The 14,869-nt window shown below is 43.5% G+C and overlaps 3 protein-coding genes across 6 annotated transcripts; 1 reads left to right on the plus strand and 2 right to left on the minus strand.

Annotated features, from left to right (window-relative positions):
- Positions 1–687: 687 nt before the first annotated feature.
- Positions 688–4,262, minus strand: LOC144061211 (cytochrome c). Its single transcript, XM_077581437.1, has 3 exons — positions 4,109–4,262; positions 2,313–2,491; positions 688–1,378 (listed from the first exon to the last, which is right to left on the minus strand). Exons 2-3 carry the CDS (start codon positions 2,479–2,481, stop codon positions 1,233–1,235), a joined length of 315 nt encoding a protein of 104 aa, XP_077437563.1. The 5' UTR covers positions 2,482–2,491; positions 4,109–4,262; the 3' UTR covers positions 688–1,232.
- rbm45 (RNA binding motif protein 45) lies at positions 3,195–10,233 on the plus strand. Of its 3 annotated transcripts, none has more exons than XM_077581432.1 (11): positions 3,195–3,425; positions 5,984–6,361; positions 6,909–7,031; positions 7,170–7,296; positions 7,397–7,711; positions 7,799–7,928; positions 8,015–8,120; positions 8,944–9,104; positions 9,192–9,267; positions 9,351–9,485; positions 9,831–10,233. In XM_077581432.1, exons 1-10 carry the CDS (start codon positions 3,396–3,398, stop codon positions 9,465–9,467), a joined length of 1,563 nt encoding a protein of 520 aa, XP_077437558.1. In that variant the 5' UTR covers positions 3,195–3,395; the 3' UTR covers positions 9,468–9,485; positions 9,831–10,233. The 3 variants fall into 3 exon arrangements, with proteins under 3 accessions (XP_077437558.1, XP_077437559.1, XP_077437560.1); XM_077581433.1 differs by having other exon boundaries at positions 3,197–3,515; XM_077581434.1 differs by having other exon boundaries at positions 3,219–3,321.
- Positions 10,234–10,797: 564 nt separating this feature from the next.
- zc3h15 (zinc finger CCCH-type containing 15) lies at positions 10,798–14,598 on the minus strand. Of its 2 annotated transcripts, XM_077581436.1 has the most exons (10): positions 14,361–14,596; positions 13,612–13,713; positions 13,437–13,539; positions 13,206–13,358; positions 13,043–13,134; positions 12,774–12,956; positions 12,347–12,427; positions 12,077–12,268; positions 11,657–11,795; positions 10,798–11,437 (listed from the first exon to the last, which is right to left on the minus strand). In XM_077581436.1, the coding sequence occupies exons 1-10, from the start codon at positions 14,433–14,435 to the stop codon at positions 11,256–11,258; spliced, it is 1,302 nt and encodes a 433-aa protein (XP_077437562.1). In that variant the 5' UTR covers positions 14,436–14,596; the 3' UTR covers positions 10,798–11,255. The 2 variants fall into 2 exon arrangements, with proteins under 2 accessions (XP_077437562.1, XP_077437561.1); XM_077581435.1 differs by having other exon boundaries at positions 13,437–13,713; positions 14,361–14,598.
- Between the last annotated feature and the right edge of the window lie 271 nt (positions 14,599–14,869).

Genomic DNA, 14,869 nt, shown 5'->3' on the forward strand with positions numbered 1-14,869 from the left:
GTACATTTACATTTTCATATTTGATCAAAAATACTCTGTCCCCATTTCAAGATTCCAAACTTTAAATTTGCAATAGATTTAATTTAATTCTATGATATGCCATGGAAATATAATACATTCTATTTCAACGACTTAAAAAGAATGCAACAAATATTCCAGGATTTTTAATCCTGTAAATACTCAGTTGAGGGAGGTGTGGGCTAACCTTTGACCCACTCTGAGAAATTGAAAGCAGCTGATAAGAATCGTGAAGAACAACTAACATCCGACAGGTTGTTTTGTTGAGTGTAGATTGAATAGCATTAGCGAAGTCGTAGTAAAAAGTTATTTAAGGTCAGCAGCAGCAGCTGAGCTGCTTGCTTGCTTGGGTTCATGGAAAGTGCTGCGGGCCTGCACTGAGTGATTACATGACAGCTGAACTTTAACCTATGTGCGCACACATAACTGATAACCAAATTAGTGATTAACTACTTTTTTTCCCGCCCATCTTTATAGACACCTCAAAAATGTTGCTAAATATAAGTGATTATTTTGACTATTTTTCCAACTAGCTCCTCCCCCTCTTCACAGCCATGCGCTAGTGTAAGCTGCGCATGTCAGCATGGATTTTTATTTTTATTTTTTTAAATCCAGACGAAAATGTCAAATTCAAAGTTTAGCCTTACTAGAAAATAGACACAAGGCAAGTTTTCCATTGGACGTTTTTGTGTTTAATAATCCTTCAGCCATGTCGTTGCTGACATGGCGACTTGCATGAACATACAGTATTTCGTTGCAGTCCCTCATGAACATTTGACAAGACAGTCACAAACGTGGCAGTAAAATAAGTTAAAAGACTCTTTCGGGCCTGTGAAACCAGGTAAATAACAAAGCATCCTCCTTTCTTCTGCGTGTGTGTTTTTTGTATTTTGCACCTCAATTTGAAAGATTTGGAACCTTAGCGGAGAAGAGGGACTGGACACCTTTTTTTAAAATCGAACAAACCAGGAAGAGAAAAACAACTGCATTGACTCTACAGCGATGATGTTAATGACCAAAGATGATTTAAAATGAATATTCGCGTTGGCCACATGCACGAGAGCCAACAAGAAGTCACGCACGTCTCTCCATCTCATCAGCATCTGTACAACATGACTTTCTTTTTTTTTTTTTTTTTTTTGAAGCGTGTGAATCGAGAGCACAAAATAAAACCAAAAAGTAAAATGTTAAATAAGCGCAGGCGCACGCGGTCTTCATGAGGTGGCCGATTTGAGGTACGCGATCAGGTCCTGGCGCTCGCCCTTCTTCTTGATGCCGGCGAAGATCATCTTGGTGCCCGGGATGTACTTCTTGGGGTTCTCCAGGTACACCATCAAGGTGTCCTCGCCCCACTCGATTCCTGACAACACACACAAACATCAAACTTTCAAACAATGACATTCTTAAGTGTCCTTGTGTGTGACAGGACCAGCAAACGATGAGCTATTTTTGCCTTTTCTGTCTTTTTGCATCTTGCGAAGGCGCAGCGCCAACTAGGTTTGAGTGATGTCACTTTCTACAGCCATAAGAAGCCACATCGAATGCTACCAGAAGCTAAGCTACATCATTTTATGGATTTGACATTTTTTTTAAGTTAGTTCACAATAGACGTTTGTCATTAAAACACACACCAAGTATTTTAATGGAATAACACAAAAAGTATGATTAATTTCTGCCTCAAGTGAGTAATTGTCTATATTAAAAATGTATAACTGTAAATAGATTACAAAACTATGATCTGTTAACTCATCTTACAACATTATGCTTAGAATAAATGTACATAATTTGCTTCATAGAAAGAAAAAGAAGAAAAAAATGCACCAGCTAAGTTCCAATAACAACCAAGGCTAAACTTAGCTCAACTTCTGCCTAACATTAAAAAAAGTTACAACCAGGCGTTTTAATTGGTTGTACATGTGTCGGTTAACTTTTCAATCCATATGAAGGTCACCCGTCCAAAAAACTAAAAAGACGTAAGTGAAGCCCACTAAATTAGGACTGACAAAGTTGCATTCCTACAACGGCAATGTAGCCCAAATTTGTGCCCAATTTGTACAAAAACGGTATAAAATGCCAGGAAAACTGCACGTAACAGTCGTAAGCAAGCACGCATTGTTATGCTGCTAACCTCCAAACCGTGCATGTGGTGGGTCCTCCTGTCAAAAGTATTCTAGCGGCACACAAACGCAGATCTTTGACATTTAAATGTTATTGTCAACACACAGGACGTCATTGGGGTTGCAAATTCAAAGTCACCCCCCCCCCCCCCCCCCCTGAACTGCCCTCGGACCGACCTTTGCTCTTGTTGGCGTCCGTGTACGAGTATCCGTCCGCCTGGCCCGTCTTGCGGCCAAACAGACCCCACAGGTTGGGCCCCACCTTGTGCTTGCCCCCTTGCTCGACGGTGTGGCACTGGGCGCACTTCTGCACAAACGTCTTCTTGCCTTTCGCCACGTCGCCCATCGTCAGCTGCCTGCAACCAGACGGACGCACACGGGAAAATGAACACATTCTGCTCTATAAAAGGTTATACTGCAGTAACAATGCATGGAAAATTGACCTTGCAACCTGTTGATGGGGTTCTGGGAGGAAAAAGGGTTTAGAAATGGTTTCAGTATCGAGACTTTGTGTAGTGTTTAACATTTGTCCACTAATGTCACTCAAGCAGTTCGTTAGTACTGCCCAAAAGATGCCAATATTCGAAAGCAGAACAATGAGTGGGTTGTAAAAGCAAAGGCCTACTACTGTCCTTCCTCCTTCGTCCCGTGGAGTGAAGGACGTCGAAGGTAACCACCACCACCATCATCATGCTCAGATTACATACAGCCCTCGTGTTACGTCACCACCCGATAACGTCACGACATGCCGCTCGAGGTCGTTCGAGGCCAAAGTGTCAAACGCCCACGAAACATCGTTCAAATGCGTTAGCTTAGCATTAGCCTTTTAGCTTCCTTCTATTGGACCGGCGTTAGCACCTATGCTACTTAGCATTAGCATTCCCATGTATTAATGGTAGAGATGGGACGCTTGACACTGAGACTCCGGAGCATGTGTCAGCCGAATGAGACAAGACTGCTCGAAACAATGTATCAAAAGCCCCGATCAAGCCTTAGTGAGCACGTGCTGATGACGTATGCGGCTTTATGCGCGCTAATGAGATACCGGAAACAAACATCAAACAAACAACTTGTCATCTGGCTTCGAATGAGTAACAGGACATCACATTGAACCATAGTACTGGTACAGTGTCAAAATATTGCAACACTTCCATGTGTACCTGATGATCATTAGACAGACACAAATGTAAGACTGAATGTACTGGTGTTATGTTGGAATAGAAATCAATCAGGCGAATCACTTTGAAGATTAGAGCTGCTATGACTCCAGCTGACCACCAGATATCACCGGTACGATCTATCTTATGGGGCTTTGAAACTTCGACTCTTTTTCCAAATCGATCAGCCGAAAGTCTCAAAAGCTACACAATGGGCTAATAGGTGAGCAGCTTTCATGCACTAAACGGGGCGCAATTAATGATTTTGGCGTATTTTTTAATCTGCGAACGACTACAGGTGGTGACTTTTAATTCTGCGGTAAAAAAAAAAAAGGCCGGCTGGCTACCACCTAGTGGTTAGCTCAAGGGTAACCGTTAACATGGCGGGCCGGCGAATTCAAATCGTTTCCATGCAAGACTGTACATTTTATTTAAATGAGTTCCCGTGTCTTCCGTTTTCCTCCAAAGTGTGCTATATTCTAGAAAGACAGGTTAGCGGTTGGCTCGTGTCTCCCGCAACCGGCTTCTCAAGGATGCTTGAAGGTGTTCGGCGACCAACTAACGACAGTGCTCACTGCTCCATCGCCATTCGCCACACTTGCGAATGAATATCTGCCGTAATAAAACTCACTAAGTCTACTTACTGGAGTATAAAATGAGCAGCATCCACTCGAAAATATGGAAGAAAGCTTATCGAAATGTGCCTCTCCTTCACCGCGTGGCAGTTTTGTATTCATTCACCATGGTTTTCAATATAATCAACATAATTACACGGAGCTTAGCGCAATAAATTTATGTGTGATGTGTTGTACTTACCTGTAGTTTAAATTGCGTTAAATGAAACTGGCTAGTTTGTGGCTTCTCTCTGCCTCGAGACACGAACGCGTTGTGGCGGTCGCACAGAAGGTCACCCCACTTACCGGTGCCGGCTTATGACGTCACCAGTCATGTGATGGTGATTACGTCTCATAACTCCTTCGGGCCACGTCTCGTTTCAATTTTTATGACTCCTTTGTGGTCTCGCGTACAGTATTTGACAAGCGGCGCGTAGTGACCGTCAGTCGTTGGTTAAATCAAGAAGTGAAGTCCTAAGTAGAACGTTTTTGTAGCCTTGAGGAAGCGAGGGAAGTGTATAAAGGAGTTGGAAAGGTGTTGGGACGGTACCCAACAAGGATGTGACGTCACCTGCTACTATGTAATGTACTGTAATCGTAATACATGTTGCATCAACGGGTAATGTTAAAAATAACTTATTTTCAACAAATGATGTAGTAAACGAATACAGGATGTTCAAGAGTTATATTTACTATGTAATAAATGGATAACAAAAGCAAATGGATTGACAGATCTGTTGATGGGTTAAAATAAAAATAAAAGTCCTCTTTTAATATTTCTTTATTTGGTTACCATTAGTGGCTCGAAATACATCAAGACTGTATCTTGATCAATGGATCATTTATTTTGTTTTTACGCTCGGAAGTGATTTTGTGGAGACCCTGCAAATGTAACTATTTGTAAAGGTTAATCTTTACGGAAATTCAACTCCTCACTGATTTAGACAACCTTTCCTAAATTATTGTTTTGAGGTTGAACACATTAGCCAGCAGATATTACAATGAAACCCCCCCCCCCAACATTTTTCATACATACTATAATTAATACTCAGCTGTACCTTATGATGGTCTACAAAACCTTATGAGCGATAAAAAGAAAAAAAACATATATTATACATATTATTAGCCTTATATCATATGCACCCGAGACAACATCGTCACTGGTTCATTCAAGATGATGTCCATTATGTCAAATGATCCAGATTAGAATCATGTGCTCTTGGGTCAGTGGTGGGGTAGAAGGGGTTTTCGGTTTCTGTATGTTAGGTCACAAATTACTAAAATTAGAGTGTACGACTCTTGAGGTCGCTTATAGTTCAATACCTGGAGTTCACACTACTTCAACGTGTATGTTGTACAATATCTTGACGTGGTATGAGAGCTTGCTACAACAACAACAATTATAATAATATACACATTGTTAAAAAAAAATATAGAGGACTTCCTGTTGGCCTCGGGGGCACCAGAAATGAGGAGGACAGTGGCAAGACGATGTTAGTAACAAAGTTACTTACAATTCTCTGGGCATTGTGGTGGCTGGAGAAACTAGGACCAAGCAAGGTTCTACAATGTACTGACTCGGCTGCTGCATTGTTGAGTGCAGATCGATAAGATAAATGAAATTGTGTTTGTTGGTGAGAATTGAGAATTAAGGTGGTGTTGTCAGTACAGTTTTGTTAGGTTCCAAGAAGAGCCTTGAAGGAGAAGACGTAGCAAACATTTCAATGGGAAGAGTCAAACTCAGACAAAAGATCAAGAAATGAGTGAAAGATAAGTGTTGAGGTCACTGTGGAGAAAAGAGAATTTCGTCTTTGTGCAGCTATGGATATAGGAGAGAATGAGTCAAGATAAGTAGCCAAAGGCCACTGTGGTTTGAACAGTAACTTAGCTGCAAAACTATTTTTTTCGTTATAGCAATTTGGCATTAGGAGCTTTTTCTTATCTTAATTATTTCTTTGGCTTAAAGAATGAGAACCACCAGCTGATTATAAATGTAGCGTTTCCGTTTTTACATCATGGTTCTGGGCTGTATCCGATAATATAAATACGGACGTTTCTTTTTTTCCCCCAATTGTAGTTGAAGCATAATACCGGAGGGGGCAGTAAAACGCCATGTAGCCTTACAGTGCAAGAAACAAGAAGAAAAGAAGCCCCCCCAGCCCGAGCATCCAAGATGGACGAGTCCCACTCGAACGCGCGTCAAGCGCCGGAGAACCTGGACGACCCTCCCAACAGTCGCCTGTTCCTGGTGGCCAGTCGCTCCGTCACCGAAGATGAGCTCCGGGAGCGTTTCTCGGTCTTCGGCGACGTCCAGGGCGTGTGGGTCGTCAAAGACAAGCAGACGAAGGAGTCCAAAGGCATTTGCTACGTTAAGTTCGCCAAATCGTCTCAGGCCTGCCTGGCCATGGAGGAAATGCACGGACAAGTCCTGCAGGACGGAAACAAACCCATCAAGGTCGGAACCAACACGAATGAATGTAACCTAACTTACTGTTTTCACTCTGGTCGCCGAAGATACTATGCAACAAACAGTTAGCGCCTATGCTAGCATGCTAGCAGTCCTGTAGCTGTTGTACATTTTCGTTAAAGGGGCGCCAATGTGCATTTATTAAATTGTTTACAAATATTAACGAGTAAATGGAAAAAAAAGAATGTAGGAGAATGAAAACATTTGAAAGTGTACACTACTGTAGACTTAAATTTTGTCATACGCTTTATCTTTTTTTAATTTTTATTATTAGTCGCATCAAACAAGTTGAAATTGTTTGTATTTTAAATAAGGCATTAGAATAACATCACAACTTTCTCTGAGTGATGTTTAGATTATGTGTTAAAGCCATCTGCCTCCCTGCTAACTTTGCTGACTAGAATCTATCTTTGTGACCTTAAATAAATTCTCTTAAATGATTCACAGTCATGTGACCACAACTGACTGTCAGCCTATTGGATTGAAAGTCATCATTGCACGGTAAATTCTGATGTCTTGTCTTATCTTGTCGTAGGTGTTCATCGCCCAGTCGCGCTCGTCCTCCAGCCACAGAGACGTTGAGGACGAGGAGCTGACCAGGATCTTCGTCATGATCCCAAAAACCTTCTCCGAGGAAGACCTGAAGGACACTTTTAAGGTCCACGTAGCTACTTTTGTTGTGCTTAAATTGAAATGCGGTGATTGTTTACATAAACATACATTAGACGGGTTTAGGTGTTTGTTTACAATAATTTTGTTCCAATAAAGACTTTGGTTGTCTCTTGTGTCCCCTCAGGAATACGGCGACATTGAATATTGTGTCATCATCAAGAATAAGATGACGGGTGAAAGTAAAGGTTTGGGCTACGTGAGGTACTACAAACCCTCCCAAGCGGCCATGGCCATCGAGAACTGCGACAAAGGTAAGACTGCAAGGTGGCGCCACCGGCTACACGCTTCAGGTGGGATCTTCCCAACCTTCATTGAGCCAAGGCGCATATTTTGTATTGACGTGTGTGTCAGCTTACAGGGCCATCCTGGCGGAACCTCGCAGCAAAGCCCAGTCCTCCGAAGACTACAACAACATGGCGGCCAGGAGCGACTACTCCAGCGGCGGCGACTCCATGAACGTGTACCCCTTCAACATGGCCGCGCCGGCGGAGCCCGTCAGCTACCCCATGATGGACTACCGCAGTGGCGGCGGCGCAGACTTGACCCGCTGCCTGATGGTGTCGACCCGCGCCGCGCTGACCCAGGAGCAGATCTTTGCGCTGTTTGACATCATTCCCGGGATGGAATACTGCGAGCTGCAGCGGGACGCTTACGGGATGAGCAAAGGTGGCTGACTGAGACTCGTATCGGGATTCAACCGGGTGCCTTTCAATGTCTAATTGGCAAATTGGTTTTATTTTGGTGCGGTTGCAGGTCACGCCATGATCCGTTACAGCAACCTGGGATCAGCACTTTACGCTAAAGACAAACTGAATGGGTTCGAGTATCCGCCAGGGAACAGACTGGTGGTCAATTTTATGGACGACGGGGAAGATCGCAGCAGGTGCACGCACGAAAAAGAGAGAAACTTTGACTCGAGCAAGTTTCCTACCTCTCCGATACTGTACTGAATCTTTAATGTGTGTGTAGTTCAGTAGGTAGGATGGCTATGCAGTTTGTGGCCACCCAGATGATGTCATCGGTGTGGAACGGACCTTCCAACAGCCAATCCATCAAACCTTCCGCTTCTCATTTGGTACGTCGAGTCGTCTTCCTTGCGTTTGTCCGCCTTTCTCCATGCGTATGCAAAAATGAAGCCACTCGTGTCCAAGGTTATTTTAGTTGACGAAAACGAACGAAATAACTACAACTAAAAGAAAGAAAAAAACATTTTCGTTAACGAAATAAAATAAAAATGAAAATGCTTTGGAAAAAAATGAAACTAACTGAAACTACATTTTACGTTTACAAAACTAAAATGAACTAATTATAGCGAAAATGTCCTTCGTTTTAGTCTTTGGTAATTAATTTAATGCATGAGCCATTGGGGTTGATTTTTTTATGTGATATTAAGTATATTTATTTTGATATTAACTTGAATATGGATCTTTGAAAGTATCTTGCACAGAAGTGACGTCATCGAGCAGCAGCCAATAGAAAAGCACTTTCAGATGACGTCGCTTCCTACGCGACGATTTCACGTGCTTGACTTTTGGCTCCGATCGCTCGATTTGCCTGCGTTCTCATTTGATTCCGACAAAACACAATGCGAGGTAATAGGAAATTTGTTATTGTTTTCATTTTGCCATGGTGTTCATTCAATATTGCACACAAGTAATAAACCAGATTTTTTTTAAACAAAACTGAAATACTGAAACTAACTCAAACTAAACCAAAACTAAGCATTCAAAAAAAAAACTAAAACTAATAAAAACTAACAGAACTGCCCTGAAAACAAATTAAAACAAACTAAATTTAAAAAAACAAAATAAAAAGTAACTCAAAAGAAAAAATTCTAAACAATAATAACCCCATCCGTGTCAAGTATGACCAATGCTCCCCCCCGCCCCCCTGCGTAGGGTTTCGCCGGCCCGCCTCCATCCGTATCCCGGATCCAGACGGACGTCAATCTGCCGCCCCTCAAGAAGCTGGCGCCGCCCGACAGCAAGCCCAAGGAGCGCTTGTTTGTGGTTTTCAGCCCCGGCCCCCTGCCCGTCGACGTGCTGGAGGACGTCTTCTGGTAAATACACGCCACGTGGCTCTTTCCACGTCAACGTACATTCATGACGGACACTTGAGTGCAAGAAATGTTTGTTTTTTTTTGTAGCCGTTTTGGTTCCCTGATAGAGGTCCACTTGGTTCCAGGCAGGAAGGTCGGCTACATGAAGTACGCAGACAAGCAGGTGACAATCTAGTCCGATGCCGTTACAAAGTGAAAAAACAAACGATTCCAAATGTTAAGTGCGTTTTCCTTTTTTGTATGGAGTGCGCCGAGGACGCTTTGGCGACGCTCCACGGCCGCGTGGTCAACGGCGTGAAGATGAAGGTGATGCTCGCCGATCCTCCCAGAGAAGAGTCGCACAAAAGACTTCGCACGTATTAGGATGCCGGCACCTGGCGGGTAAGTTTGCCACTGTGGCCGTTTTTTATTCCGATGTTTAACATCTTCGTTAAACGTGTAAGGAACGTCACGGAAATAACTTGGGAGTTTTGCATAGGTAGCGTTAAAACAAAATGGCTGCAGCTTTGGCTATTCACGTTCCAGAATAAAATGAACAAAATAGAACTACTCACACTTTGAAGAAATGATCTGGGAGGATAACAGGAAGCACTATTGTCACCTAGCTTCATACAAACATCAACTTGACTAAATTGTACAGAAACGGACTGATTTTTTTGATTTTTTTTGGGATTCGCATGTATTGACGTTTGTGCGTGAGTAACTGTGCAGCTTCTCGTTCCCCAGGCGACTCTTGTCATGACAAAACGACCCCTGACCTGACAGACCCGACGATGCACATGGACGGGAGACCTCTTGACACGACCTTTGACACCTGTCTGACCTTACACTTCTGCTCAGTGACCTTGCCGTGACCTTCAATGTGAGCTTTTAGTGGGTCAGTCCAGTTTTTATTCTTTTACTTTTTATAGTCGTGTCATTTCAAGCTGCTGTGAGATCGCCACAGAAAAAAATGACTTCTTTACACTATACAGTTGGCTTTAGTAGACTCAACTTTAAGCTTCTGCTAGTGTTTACTTTACTCACGTGGACGTCTGCTCTTTTAAAAAAATAGGAGTTGTTTTTTGTATTTTCAAATGTGTTCCGACTATGACATCTTTTCAAGTCCAAATAAAAACACATCAACGCACCACTCGTGTCTTTGTGTCTCTCAGGATGTTTTGCGTGTTAGCTGAGATATTCCGACGAGGCGTCGCGTTTCATTGAGCATCAAACGTCCAATGTATGAAATATTTTGCTTTTTTTCCTGTTATATGCGAAACAACGTGAAAGTGATTACACTAGTTGTCTTTTTAATTTCTTCGGAATTTAAACTGTTTAACAGTAAATGTAATTGATGTTGCAGCAGCAGTGATTTGTCGCCATGTTGAAAACTTTTGACTCATAGATTTTTTGTGTTTCCTGCAACAACTTAAGTTCTTAGTATCAGCCTAGAAAAAAATATTTCTCTTATATGGGAAAACAAAAAGTTTTAGTATCAGGAGCAATATGATAAATTTGACAAGGGAAGGGTTAAATTGTTGAACATTTAAAATGGGAAATTTGTAGCATTTACAGTAAGGGTACATTAGCACTTAATTTTAGTTTAGCTGTAAAGAATAAAAAAAAAAGGTATTTCTATTATTTGGAAGGTGATGAAAGTTAATACTGTGGGAAACAAAATGGTAATTTGTAGTCATCAACGAAGCGAGCATTTGGATGCACAGTATTTTTATTCCTGCTCAATAACATCTGTGAATATAATTTACAATAACAGCACTCGCCTACTGGTTGTGAGGGGCCGCTGTAATCCGAGATCACCCCCACCCCCACCCACCCCCTCTAACGCACCATTCATTCATTCCGACCCAACGTAATGAAGATGAATCAAAAGAGGTTAAATATAACGTATACGATCTTCTGCGTTTTGGTACAAGAACAGACTGAATTTCTTAGAACAGAATCACTGCTGTTCGTTTCGTCCATCACGTCTCGTCGCCGTGACGATTTCACTCGTAGCGGGGAAGAGGGGGGGCGGAGCTGGGCAGTCATGTGACGATGTGATCAGGCTTTCATTACAGAGTCTCTGCGACTTAAAAATCAAAACTTCAAGTGTCCATGCATCCGTCCGTCCGTACGTCCGTCCTCGTCGTTGTGGTCTCGCCGTCTTGCTCAGTCGTCCAGTGCCAGCGTGTTGAGCTCCTCGTCCAGCTCCTCCAAATCTTCCCCGGTGAACAAGTTCTCGTCCACCGGGACGTCTTCGTCTTCGTCCTCGTCTTCCCCGGTTTCTCCGCCTCCCTCGGCCCCCGACAGCCCGTTGGCCTCCGAGCCACCGCACGCTCCGTTCAGCTGTTCTGTTGACCACAAAACAAACAAAGCCGTAACTCTTATGCATTGTATAAATATATATTTTTTATATATAAACTACTATTGCACTGTTTTGCAATGTTCCCAATTGCTATTGACCATTTTTATTATTATTTTTCCCACTCATTGCTCTGGCGCCATCTTGGAATCACCAACCAACTCTTTTGTCATCGAACCACTGTGGCTTGCTCATGTGCTTTTCTTACCGTTGTCCTGCTCCTCCTTCCGACTCCTCCTACTCGTGGCGGTGAAGCGGTCCACGGCGGCCACGGTGATTCCTGTGTTGTCCACTTCTTGAGGAACAAAGCGGGACAGGTCTATGTCCTGGACCTGCGTGGCGTCGGCCTGACACCAGACGTAACGTTATTAATAGATATCATATTACTTTGTGTTCCCATTATTAACTGCTTCCTTGCATTTGCTCATCAATAATGACAAAGTAATCAATATCTATATTAAATACATTTTATATTATACACGCATGGTAGACAACATGCATCTTAGGTTTGACATTTTTTATTTGTAGAATGAGCGAGCGTGTCCAAAACTCTCCATCAGTTTGTCTAAAGAAAACCTTTCAAATTGTTTATTTCGTATCTTCGTGCGGGCGCGAGCGTCGTGCTTACCTTTTCCTGGTCGTCGTCGTCGTCGTCATCCTCGTCTCCCGTGTCGGCGTATCGAGTGTCGTCGGCTTCGTCGTCGTCGTCGTCCACCAGCTCGGGTCGGAATTCAAACACCTCGCGACCGCTCACCACCAGCGACTTGCCGGCCTTGAAGTCGGCCTTCTTCTTCTCCATTTCTTCCCTGGCTTTGGCCAGCTGCGACGGATGACGACGACCTTTTAGTCTCAACAACATCAACAAAAATCACAGCGAGCGCCTGCAGGGCGTTGCTACCTTCTCCTGCCTTTTCTTCTTCTTCCATGCCAAGAACGTCTCCAGGGTGATGCGGGTCACGCTGGGACCGAGAGCCGCACGCTGGAAACGAGACGGGAACGTGACAACTTTGACGGGCTTATCTAAGGCTAGGCCACGATTTACTACAATTCATACCACAGTTTAAATCAAATCTCTTCACCATAAATAAAAAGATTAGAAAGAAAAAAAAAAGCTGGCGTCTCCATGGTCAGACAAGCTTGAAGCTTTTTTTAGGCAGATAAAATGTCATCAACAAGCGTTAGCGTGATTGGTTGGGAGAGTCCAAATGCCTACCGTCGATCAGGTATATCTTGGGTTTGGGTTAGGTTACTTGATTTGAGCCGTATCCTGAAGAGTATTTGAAGTTTTTTTTTTTTAAGTAAGTGGCTAGTGCACAGCTGCTCACCTCGCTCTCGATCAGCTCCTCCATGGAGATCTCCTGGTCCTTCTCCTCCTTCTTCTTCTCCCTTTTCAGCACGAAGCCGGGCGGCAAAGCGTGCCGGTACATGCAGTCGCCGCCCCCTCCTGGACAAGCCCAGAACCAGCCGTACTTGTTGTTCTCGATGGCGTCCAGGAAGAACTTGCACACCTGCCGCACCGCATGACAACCTCCTCAGCATCCTTCATGAACATTTTTGCATGACCGTGAAAACAAAAGCAAGCTAAAAATCTCACAATCTGAGTTTTGGATTTCTTCTTCTCGGCCTCGCCGTGCTTCTTATTGACCACCTCCTCCAGCTTCTTCTCGTCCCAGTTGTCCATGGTGTCTATGCGGCCCAGAAGCTTTTTTTTAAGTCTCCATCCTCCTCCTCATCCTACTCCTCTGCAAACAACTCACCTTTCTCCAGCTCCTCGTCCCGCTCGTCCACGTAAACGCTCTTCTTCTCGCCCTTCCTCTCCATGGACAAGTCGTGGCTGAACTTGCACTTGTCTCCTTTGGTGCACTGGCCCTGCTTGTAGAAGGCGCACAGCACCGACTTGGGGTCCACACCTAAACGAGAGCGAGAAAAAAACAAGTACAATATGTTCAAAGTTTTAAAAATGAGCAACTTGAGTTCACTTGTGTTACCTTTGCTGACTTTCTGGGCAGCGACGACTGGCTTGAAAAGCTCGTTGAGCTCATCTAACTCTTTCTTCTTGTCCGTCTTCTTGTTGGACTTGTCGGCCTCCGCCTGAACACACACACAGCAGATGTCAAGAGTTTTGGGTACATAAAAAGCCAGTCTGGATTGTTTCTCACGGACCTGCCGGGGGTTTTGTTGTCCATACTTGACTTGCTGTGTGACATTCTTGATGAACTTCTGTTGCTTGGCACCTTTCTTGTTCTTCAGGCCGAATGTTTTGTCCTGGAACACAAGCAGTAAAGTGAAGATAGGCAGGAGATCCAATTGTCAAAGAACAATGAACTGTAAAATCAGTTTTCTGGATATCACGTTGGGATACTTTTAGTTAAAAAAAAAAACCACAGCATTCTGACAAGACATCCTTACCCATTTAATGACCATTTACCAGTTGGAAAAGCACTTCTAGCCACGCTTCAACGTTATTAGTCCAACACAGACAGAAAAATACTCGAGTACGTGGCTCAAGTTGATTCGACGTGACCAATTAGAAAAGACGACACGCCACTACCGAGCCCTCGAACGAATGTAGGACAGTTGTCAGTTTGAATACGCTTTTTGCTGATATTAAGACACATGTCAAGTACTTTAAACGGGGCAGTACAACTGCTAGCCATGACGTCATGGCCACCAGGTAGTGATTACGTTGGCGAGCTAACGTTCCACGGGGATCAACCAGACAGTTACATAGCTTAGCGCTGTTGTAATAGGACTGAGTTAACCCACAACATAACAAAAATAAACATGTTTAAAGAAACGTGTCCATTCAGATATTGGTGGAGGTTCGATCGCGTGCTAGCCCGTTAGCAACGAACGACGGCTAGCCGCACGCCGACATGCTAGCTCGTGTCTTCCTTTTTTTTTTTTAATACCTCAATGATCTTTTCCTTCTTCTTCTCTTGAGTCTTTTTATTCGCCGCGGCCGGAGCCGGCTTCTTTGGAGGCATGTTGGCTCAGCTGCAGGCGTGTCGTTGCGAAATCCAACCTTTAAAAAACGTGACAATATTCGATTTTTCCAGCCCGCTAACTCTCAGCTTCGCATTAGCCACTTGACGCTAACGCGGCGCCGTTACGGTGACGCTCCACCCACCCACGTGATTTTCGACGTGTGGTGATGTCATTGCACTATGCATGATGGGTACTGTAGTTAATGACGACTTGAATACGCTACGCATTTCGGTGTTATACACTACCGTTCAAAAGTTTGGGCTCGCTAAGATTTATTTTTATTTTTTAAGAAAGCCACTTAAAAAAACAAAATTCACTCTAGAGAGACATTAATGTAGTAAAAAAAATATTAAAATTTTAAGGACATTTTTAAGTGAGCCCAAGCTCGGGAAAATATGCATAGTGCAACGTATTTTCATGAAAAACGTGAGCA

This window comes from Vanacampus margaritifer, chromosome 12 (assembly GCF_051991255.1).
Source record: "Vanacampus margaritifer isolate UIUO_Vmar chromosome 12, RoL_Vmar_1.0, whole genome shotgun sequence".
Taxonomy (NCBI): Eukaryota; Metazoa; Chordata; class Actinopteri; order Syngnathiformes; family Syngnathidae; genus Vanacampus; species Vanacampus margaritifer.

Excerpts from the sequence above, each read along its gene's own strand:
- rbm45 (XM_077581432.1), top strand. The coding sequence starts at position 3,396 with ATGACTCCAGCTGACCACCAGATATCACCG. Across the intron at positions 7,032-7,169 it reads ACCTGAAGGACACTTTTAAG|GAATACGGCGACATTGAATA; the intron begins GTCCACGTAGCT and ends GTGTCCCCTCAG. Across the intron at positions 7,929-8,014 it reads GACGGGGAAGATCGCAGCAG|TTCAGTAGGTAGGATGGCTA; the intron begins GTGCACGCACGA and ends ATGTGTGTGTAG.
- zc3h15 (XM_077581435.1), bottom strand. The coding sequence starts at position 14,435 with ATGCCTCCAAAGAAGCCGGCTCCGGCCGCGGCGAATAAAAAGACTCAA. Across the intron at positions 13,359-13,436 it reads TGCCCAGAAAGTCAGCAAAG|GTGTGGACCCCAAGTCGGTG; the intron begins GTAACACAAGTG and ends GCTCTCGTTTAG. Across the intron at positions 12,428-12,773 it reads AGGAGCTGATCGAGAGCGAG|CGTGCGGCTCTCGGTCCCAG; the intron begins GTGAGCAGCTGT and ends TCTCGTTTCCAG.
- LOC144061211 (XM_077581437.1), bottom strand. The coding sequence starts at position 2,481 with ATGGGCGACGTGGCGAAAGGCAAGAAGACGTTTGTGCAGAAGTGCGCC. Across the intron at positions 1,379-2,312 it reads GGACGCCAACAAGAGCAAAG|GAATCGAGTGGGGCGAGGAC; the intron begins GTCGGTCCGAGG and ends GTGTGTTGTCAG.